The sequence below is a fragment of the Squalius cephalus genome (genome assembly GCF_949319135.1).
Source record: "Squalius cephalus genome assembly, chromosome: 9".
Classification (NCBI taxonomy): domain Eukaryota; kingdom Metazoa; phylum Chordata; class Actinopteri; order Cypriniformes; family Leuciscidae; genus Squalius; species Squalius cephalus.
Window position 1 is genome coordinate 29828275 of NC_137130.1, and position 10288 is coordinate 29838562.

Genomic DNA, 10288 nt, shown 5'->3' on the forward strand with positions numbered 1-10288 from the left:
ATGCCAATATTTATCTCAAAATTATCACAAAGCTTGACATGACGTCTCAGTCAGAGACAGTACACTGTAACCGGTTTGTTCCTGGTACCAGTCAAAAAAAAATTTCATTCTTTAATATTTATTATTATTTACTCATTTATTGTTTTCCACATTTCAGAAGAATGGTTAAGTCATCAAAATTTAAATAACACAAATTTTACTTTTTTATCTCTTTTTTTTTGTTTTTGTTTTTTTTGTCTAGATTTCAGCTCTGAACACTCTGCATTCACTCAACCAACTTCATGAATGAGATGCCTTTAAAAAATGTTAAAGTTCACATTTATGATAGAGAATTTTCATTATTTATCTGGTCCAACCAGGGGTGCGTTTTTCTGTACAATGACGTAACTCGCTGCTTAACTACTATAGTATGATACATCGTTGGAGAAATCAACTAGCTAGTCACGACTATTTCAAATTTGTCATTTAACCACATTGGTTGATGATGTCATACAGTTCATAGAGTAATAACTTATTTTAAGTAATCTGTTCTTGATTAAATTAAAATATTTAATTAAATTAAATAAATAAAAATAATTTAATTAAATTAAAATCCATTAAATTAAGATCAATTTAATCAATTAATTTAACATTTTAGTTTCATAAAAAGAAAATACACTGGGACAATTTATATTTTCCTGTGTATCTACAAAACTAATGTAACTATATACATTTTTTTTATATATATATATTTTTTTTAGATCACAAAAAAAAAAAAAAAATATATATATATATATATATATATATATATATATATTCACTCAGGTGCATCTATAATTCTGACAGATAGTGTATATATCAGGGGCTCTGAGGAGAGTCTGTTGGAGACCCCATTATCAAATTCCAGCACAAAACGGCACCGCACCTGAGTGCTGGCCAAACAGCTGGCTGTTCTCAAACTGTAGATGATCCCTATTAAGTATAATAAAGCTATCTGCTTATGTCAGATAATGGCAGATCGCATCCAGCTCCGTTGGTTCCAATTTAAATTTCTCAATGAGCCGAGCCGGCATCTCAAATTGAGCCGACCAGGGAAATTTGAGACCATAAAATTAGATAGCTACATGGGTGAGGCAAATTCTGCAGCTGTAAGAGAAGGAAATCACAGCCAACGTCATTCCCAACCTCTCCACAAGAAGCGTAGCGTCAAGCAACGCGTCTAAGCACAAAACAAAGGGCTAATTATGAACAGCTGATTCAACGGCCATTTTATCCAACCAACCACACCAGACAAAATAGGTAAATCAATAAAGGAGTGAGACAATAATCTAGGATTCCAACCACAGGCCGCCAAGGGGTATCTCTCTAATGTATCATCCCAGCACTACTAGCTATTGTTTTCCTTTCATCAGCACATGGCACACTGATCGAATACATTCACAGTGCTGACAATGGAGACAATGGTAATGTTTCATTCACAAACTATCAAGAACAGCTCAATGTGAAATATATATTTACATTGAGATCATAATACAGAATAAAGAAGACAAGGAATCAGTATTAAAACTGCCCCATTACTTTTACCCATCAATCTACAGATTAAATAGATAAAAACGTTTTAGGTAGATGACATAAATACTATAGGTAAGTTGAAATGTCCTGTTGTGAAAATCCACACTGTAAAAAAATATTGTTGGTTTAACTTAAAAAAGTAAGTTGCCTGGTTGCCTTAAAATATTGAGGTCAATGAAATTAAAATGTTTAGTTAATACAATGAAGGAAGTTGGTTTACTCAACAGAAACACACAATATTATGTTATCTGAACCACATTAATTATCTAAGTTAGTTTGACAAAGGAAAAAAAGTGTGATAGCAAATCATGAAAATATATATTTTTACAGTGCATTTACAACTAGTTCAAGCAAAAGTCTAAAATATTTTTTTTAAATACTATGCAAGCAGCTTTAAAGACATTGTATTAAAAACTACACTGAATATTTGTACTTTTAAAAATGAATTTGTCACATGGCAGGACCATTTAAATTTAAATAAACTAAACTAAAATTCAATAAAATTAACATTTATACACTCACACACACCTAAACACACACATACACGCACACACACACACACACACATATATATGTCAAAAAAGAAAACTAGATGTAATTGCTTTGACATCTTGTTTGTGAACATTTTAGTATGGTACAAACCGCCCTTTCACAATTGCCTTGTCACATTCTTCAGATTTGACTGTGTTTAAGCAATAGGGATAAAGAGATCACCGAATATTGCCACTGACCTTAAACATAGCAGTGAACATGTTGTCGATTACGATCTGAAGGAGGTTTGCATGAGTATAAGAGAACCATATGGCCTGTAAATGGCACACTGCCTTCTCTTCTCTGCGTCCTCTTCACCTCTCAGGTAGTTCATTAAATCTGTTATTGAATTAAGATGAGAGTCAGGTGTCTGAACACCTCGGAGAGCAGAGGACTCCATGCCTGGCTTTATTAAAATCTGACTGTGGGTGTATAAGACACATGGTCGGGCGGATTATTTTTAAAGGATTTTCGAGTAACCACGACAGGCTTCAATATGTGTGTCCAAAATACCCACTGCTGCTCCAATGATCCCTTTTCTCACCCACACTAGATCCTCGCGTGCAGCTGGTGTACCTCCACAGACACCCCAAGGGTCACGGCGAACCCCACACGTACATCGCAAATAACTCTCCGAGAGGTCAATACTTGTAAGGGATGTTATCACAATCATATACGGCTTCCTTTTAAAGCCGAACCACATTTCGGGTTTTAGATTCAAAAACATTTGGCACTCCTGATTTCCCTAACTTAACAATGAAAAATAAACAAAACAGAAAACAAAAGCATATTACAGGGCTTGAGCTTAATCGCAGGTTCCGCCCAAGGTTGCAAGATGGCAATGAAGTATTAACCTCTGCACTATGAATAATTCAGTCGAGTCTCAGGGTGTCTGCCTCAGCCCCTCTGAATCATCACAGCTTATTTTGCACACCATCTTTGTCCAAAACCCATCAGCATGACCACGCACATAACTGTTATATTGATGATACTGTATGCGTATTGATGCGTTCAAATGTGTAAGCAAGTTTTCCACACATCCGAAAAGTAACGTCACTCACAAAACATTAGACGTCCCAGCTGGAAACTAGTGCACCATGACATCACACCACACCATGTCGTGATGCTGCCATCACATAGTCTGAGCGAGCGGAGCGTACTGCGCCATTTTAGCCACAAGTTAGAAAATGGAAACCCTAGTAACGTAATTGTGTTGTATGATTCGTTTACATCTATATTTATGTTTTTGGCAGATGCTTTATTCTGGAGCTGATCAGCTTTGTGAAGATTTCCTGAGATATTTCAATGAGACTTTTGTTATTTTCGTTGAAATCGTCCTAAGGATGTGGTCAACTGTTAGCTATAATCCCACATGCTCGGAAAACTGTCTGCCGTAAGTGTACTGACAGTAGAATAGGCGATATGCATTACAGTAGACTGTAAGTTTACCCACCACAAGCTTGACTCACAAAGGCCAAGCTAAATAGCAGAAAAATTAATTTGCTTCTTTACACAGATGTATGTTTCACTAGGCAGTGTGCCCAGATCCCCCCCAAAAAACAAATTCCATGTTTTTTTTCTTAAAATATATATATATATAAAATACTAAGCTGGCATTAAACTCAATGATACTAATTAATAAAATTGCCACTATTTATTAAATAAACTTTAAACCAATCAAGTTGAATGTATATATTTTAACTATGAAACAAAATATTTTATTTACTCTTAATAATCGGAAATTAACATAATTTGAGTTTGAAAAATGAGACAATAAATAAATAAATAAATAAATAAATAAATAAAATAAATGGATTTTTTTTTTCCCTTTTAAATAGAAACACTGTGTCCTGAGCAACAAAAAAAGAGCTAAATGTGATATTGCATGACATGTGCATAGACAGGACAGTGTAAGTAGGCCTCAAGTGGATACTTTGTTGTTTTCAAACATAGCCTATAGAAGTAAAACAAAACAAAAAAATAGTCCAGAATATTTTTAGACTATTACTGTGATAATCAACATATTCCTTTATAAATACCTAGTATACCAGAAATTATCTTACATTAAATAAATTACAGAGGTCATTTGGTCAGTCAACTTCTTTTAAAGTATTATTATTATTGTTAATATTATTATTATTATTATTATTATTATTAATATTATTATACATGGGTGTTGTTTTATAGTTGTTGTCGTTTTTAGTAGGCTAGTCTGCTGTAGTTTTCTGTTAAATTGTCCCACTACTTTCCAATCGTTAATAAAAACCATTAGCTATGGCTTTTAAAAATTATGTTAATGCTTAATTCTGCTCAGTTAAAAGAAAATGACATAGTAATGTGTTTCACGATTACGTTTATTTTATCTTCCTATAACGACAAATGCTAATAACACACTGGACCCGACACAAATGAGGTCGCGATGCGGTGCATTATACAATGTTTTGGTTATTAAAATTAATTTAATGTATTAAAGACTTTACTTTAAAGTTTCTATTAGCCCATTATAAGTATTCCTATTTTACGACCTGATGTTTAGGGTGAAAGTGCACGGTCCATGTAGTAAATCGGCCCATTTCAGCTCGAGAAGAAGAAAAAATGAATAGGTGTCAGGTCAACCGTTAGGCTATGGGATTTGTTAACCAAGGAAAGTTAGCCTGTGATTAAATAATATTAAAATTGAATAAAAAGTGGCAAAAGTGTCCCATTTTACCTAAATTAAAAAAAAAAAGAAAAAAAAAAAGATGAACACGTTTCAAACTTTAGTTTAGGCTATTTCCTGGGGAAAATAAATGGAAATAAGTTACTTTAGTCTCGCTTCGCATCGATATAACTTTTGAATCACATATAACCTCTGAAAGGATTTATGAGTCTCTTTTTTTCCTCTTTTTTCTTTTTTTTTTTTTTTTGCTCGATGTGTAATGAATGCGTCAATACATTCAATTCGGGATGTGAACCGCGATTACGCTATAGGTCATCATGGCCTTGACGTTTAACACTTTATAACACTTTATATATATATATATATATATATATATATATATATATATATATATATATATATATATAGGTAGGCATATATGTTCATAATAAAAAAAAAAACCTTTTTTGATTATTAAATTCATATTAAGAGATTATAAACATTACACTTGAGCTGATTAGGCGACTTCAAAGCTGTAAAAAAGCACTTTGCTCCAATGATATCAATGGCTGCGGCTCTATACTGACACTCTCTGGTGAAAAACACGTCCCATTACATACTATTTGAGCAAAAGGTAATTCACAGCCCATAAATCACAATAAAAGAGAAAAGCCGCTCTGTTACACAGAACAGACAGCTAAACCTGAAACATCAGGAAGATCACCTTGAGTTGACAGCATTTATGTTCTCATCTTTTCTACACAGATCAGAGTCTAAACTCCAGCCTACACAAATATGAATTCTAAACTAAATAATAGCAAATGGGCCTTTTTTAATTTTTTAATTTAATCTCAAACATGAAAAGACATATCACCAAACGAATATCTCAATATCTCCATCATATCGCGTCACAATAGAACACGATTAGCAAAAATTTCTTTTTTTCTAATTAGGCCAAAAGAACACCTGAAGCTTTGGAAATGCAAATATGTAGGCAATATATATATAGGCCTATATATATATATATATATATATATATATATATAGGGCTATAATGAATATGCGACAACACTGACGGAAACTTTTGTAATTGGTAGAGGGGCTTTACACGAAGGTTTAGTGCCTCACTATTTTTAAGCCTTTTTTTTTCGAACGACTTTAAAAACTTGAACGGGACAAAACTGTAATCACTGTGTGAACTGAACAGTTAGGGATAAGCAGGAGATAGGCTACATGCAAACAGGATGCAAATGCATTTCAAGTAAATAGTCCTAATAAAATTACATGAAACATATTCGTTGCTTAGGCATATTAGTATATTTCGACTCCGCCGCTTCTTCAGTTGTTTCATAAAGGAAGTTAAGATGTCAAAATACAAACACATTGTCCTAGAAAAATAATAGGCCTAAGTGTTGTTAAAAATGAGAGTGCTAATACTGTCCCTAACTTTGCTGGCTCCAAATATTAATAGGCTGTAGATTTTAAGTTATTTACTACTTTGCAGAAGGCCCAGACCACTGTTTTGATTGTTCACTTTATTTGAAATATCCTTAGATTGTCGGCCTAAAGTGTAGATTATCCAATACGCCATATGTGATTGAAAATGAAAATTAAATATGGCAGTATATGTGTCAATATAGTTAATAACTAGCCTACTCATGTGATTAACTTTAGACAATTGGCATGACTGAGGTTTTAAACAAGGTCGATAATAAACTCAGATGTATATTTTTTGAGGAATAGACTATTCATAAAACCACCCTCCACTGTAAGCAGCTTTACTTCAAAATATGCTTTCAGTAGCATCAACGTGTGCTTTATGTCAATACATAAATAAATAAATAAAACGGAGAACATCCTAAGCTAAATATGTGACAAATACCTGCTTACGACGTAAATCTCTGCTTGTCCAAAGGGTGCATTTGCAGCAAATTGTGGCTTTTCAGTAAATTGAAGTATTGCATGTAGGCTATTACAACAAAAGCGCAAGTTTGCATGTAGGCTATTACAACAAAAGCGCAAGTGTAACTGAAATAAACTCGGCGCACAAACTTGCAGCGCATGGTCTATAGCTAGACTATCATTTACTCGGCAAAAATACAAAATATTTAAAGCAATTTATTAATTATCAAGAAAGTGCAAATACATAAACTGCACAAAGAGTCTTTAAACATAGGCAACAGCCCATATTAAGATTATGCTGAATGCTCGGCAGATTTTCGGACTGAATTTCGCGCTCAGCCGGTGCGCGTTCTCGCTTTCCCAACCGATCGATCGTTTAAAAATATGTTCATATCTTGTAGCCAGCTGTGACCCTTACAAACAATAATAAACAAAACACAAAGTTTGATTTGCAGCGATTCCTTTGTAGCTATTTCTCGCGAAATCAAGTCAATGCGTCTCGCGCACAACTGCGATATTATTGATTCCCAGAACAAATCGGTTCATTTGAAGCAGCTGGTCTGACAAAGTGAATAAGCGAGCGATTAGCCAATATGATCAAATTCGCGGCGGCTTATTGGATGAGCATCGGAGGTAAAGCAGGTAACTATTTCACTTCCTTTCGATTTCATTTCCTCTGTCAACGCTACGCAGATTAAACAACCCTGAATGGACGAGCTCAAGTCAACTGACAATACTGTTAGGACAGTCACGCTACAGTATAAGCAGAGATGAGTGTATAATATGTCTCTCACTCCAGACGTTATCTTACCTTCATTGGACGGATGAATAATGAATTCTGCTCTGGAAATAAACGTGAAGAGAAAAAGGAAAAGTATTAATGTTTTGAAATCCATGATAGCAGTTCAAGGGGCAAAACAAGGTACATAACTCCGTGAAGCATGCCACTCATGTGAGGGCTTCTGTTCCGACACAAGTTACCATTCTCGGCTCAGAGGCTGATGTCAAGTTTGACACTGGAGACGAGGAGGAGTCTCTCTCTCTCTCTCTCTCTCTCTCTCTCTCTCTCTCTCTCTCTCTCTCTCTCTCTCTCTCTCTCTCTCTCTCTCTCTCTCTCTCTCTCTCTCTCTTTCCAGTTCTCACCGGGAGCTTCCCTTTTTCGCTGGGTCCTATACACGCCAGACAGAGCCGTTTTATTAGACCGACAGGTTCAACAGAGGTCATGTCATCTCTCGGAAATTGAACAGAAGACGAAAACACATCAGGCAGCTCATCAAATTCCAGTTACTGTATGTCACACTGTGGAATTTATGCACTTCATTTGCCTAAAAACAGTACTAAGCTCTATACATTTGTCACATCACCTCAAAGTCTGAGCAATAACAACTCGAAGTATAAACACTTTGTTTGGGCAAATGAAAGTTATGGTCACACTTACACTGCTCAATGTAGGCCTACTACATAAGAACTGAATATACAAATAAAAACATATACTGTATTGAACAATACATGTAAGTTAGTAGGCTATTTTGTTAGCATTACACATAACAAAATCTATACTAACATTGACAATGCAAGTCATCATGAAATCATTTTTTTTTTTTTTTTTTTTTTATGAAATATTGCAAATTATAAACGACCTATCCGTGTACTTTATCATTTTTATTCTTTAATTAATGTGCCCTCATAATTTTTTAATCAAAAAATATATCTCTTCTCTGATGACATGTTGACGGGCACGAGGGCGAGAAAACACTCCACTCACATGAGATCGCAGCAACTGCAACCCGCAATGATCCAACCATCCAATCCGTCCCTCCCTACATCTTTTCTTGTTCAAGAAGCCTGGCTGAAACTGTAAATACTGTAAATACATCATATTGAGTGTTTTTATAAAAAGTTAAATTGATGGACACGAATGTTATACCACAATGATGAAAATATGTATTGTAAGATTTAACATGGACCGTAACCATTAACGTTTATTCTGCACTGATAAACATTTTAGTGTGAAATTACAGTTAATTACAGGTTAATAATTGCATTACTTTCACAGTAATTTCATAGTAGGAATTTTCTTGTATCTTAACTGCACTAAAAAAAAAAGTGTTTTTACTGTGGGTTTACAGTATTGGAAAACACAATTTACTGTAAACAAACAACATCATACTGTATTTCTACAGTGTACTAGGTACCCAGCATGCAATGCGGTTTATTGATTCTTGTTGGTTTTATCTGTGCTGCTGAACTTATTTTTGCTTCACTTTTAGCAGTTTTTTGTTGTTTTATTTTGATGTCTGTATGTCATTTGGGTTATGTTTACAAGATGATGTCACATATTTCAAAGATGAATCTCAGCAGTTCAGATCTTTCAGATTCAAATAAGTTATTAGTAAATCTTCATGCTTAAGAAATACTAAAACAAAATTTTAATTTTCATGCAACTATACTATTTCATGTTCTAGCTTGTCATAATTTTAACATGTAGCCTATTTGTCACATTTTTGACTTGGCTAGATCAGAAATTTGAGTATGAATACAGAAGGTCCAAGATCCCAAGCTAATGGAACACTGATTTAAAACAATTAACAATTACAGTGGTAAAGAATACATTTATTACAGTGGCATGGTTAAAGACAACATTGTAATGTGAACAGTAAATTACTGTGATGTCAGCATCATTCTGCTTTTGATTCACAGTAATTTGTAAGTACTGACCCAGCATGCATTTATTTCACAGTAAATTTCTGACCACGGTAATTTATTGTAAAATAATACTCTTTAATCCTGTAAATTCCTGGGCCCGTATTCATAAAGAATCTTAATGCAAAGAGTAGCTCCTAGTGACAAAATTCTAAGAAAATTCTTAGAAATGCGGGCGTTTACTCTTAAATTTAAAGAAAAAAATCCTAGTAAAGAAAAAAGTAATTCAGAAAGCATCTTAACCCTTAAAAGAGGTCTTAAGGTCAAAATTGTTAGGAGCACGGACGAGGACTTTTAAGAGGCTTAAGAGTTTCTTTAGCAGAGGAGAAAATGGCAGAAAGACGAAGAAGGAGAAGAAATGTGTTGCAGACAATGGATGACAGTGAGTTAATAAGACGCTTTAAATTAGATCATGCAGGGATCATGTTTGTGACAGATCTTTTTAGAGACACGCTAATATCTCCAACACAGCGCAGAATGCCATAGCGCCCGAAATGAAAGTAATCACTACATTACGATATTTGGCAACTCGGAAAATTCCAAGTTTGATACATTAAAACCAACATTCAAACCACCATTTAAATAGACATGCCAACAATCAGTGTAATTAGAAAGAGTGGAACAATTTTTATCATTCTAAGCCAAGCAAATACCTTATGAAATCAACAGCATGGTTAATAAAATAAGGATTTATATATATAATGTGTGTGTGTGAGAACGGTCAAATAGGAAAAATTACGCATGTAATTTTTACACATGTAAAAAAGTGAAGGCTTAGAATAGACCCTATACTTAAAATCACTTTTTTTCCCTTCTTGGACAACCAACCAATCACAGTCTTCAAAAGATTGTGTCATACATAGCAACGGGGTCAACCCCGCCTTCTTACTAAGATAAAAGTTTTTGTCTTTTCCTTACTCAGAGTTGCTCTCAGATCAGTCCCGAATTACTCTTAAGCTAAGA

The 10288-nt window shown here is 34.2% G+C and overlaps 1 protein-coding gene across 1 annotated transcript in view; it reads right to left on the reverse strand.

The window, feature by feature from the left end:
- epha3 (eph receptor A3) overlaps positions 1–7719 on the reverse strand; it is a 130472-nt gene extending 122753 nt beyond the window's left edge. Inside the window, exon 1 of the mRNA XM_079881675.1 lies at positions 7434–7719. Coding sequence (XP_079737801.1) covers positions 7434–7518 — 85 coding nt within the window. The 5' untranslated portion in view covers positions 7519–7719. The remainder of the gene's footprint in view (positions 1–7433) is intronic.
- Positions 7720–10288: the final 2569 nt, after the last annotated feature.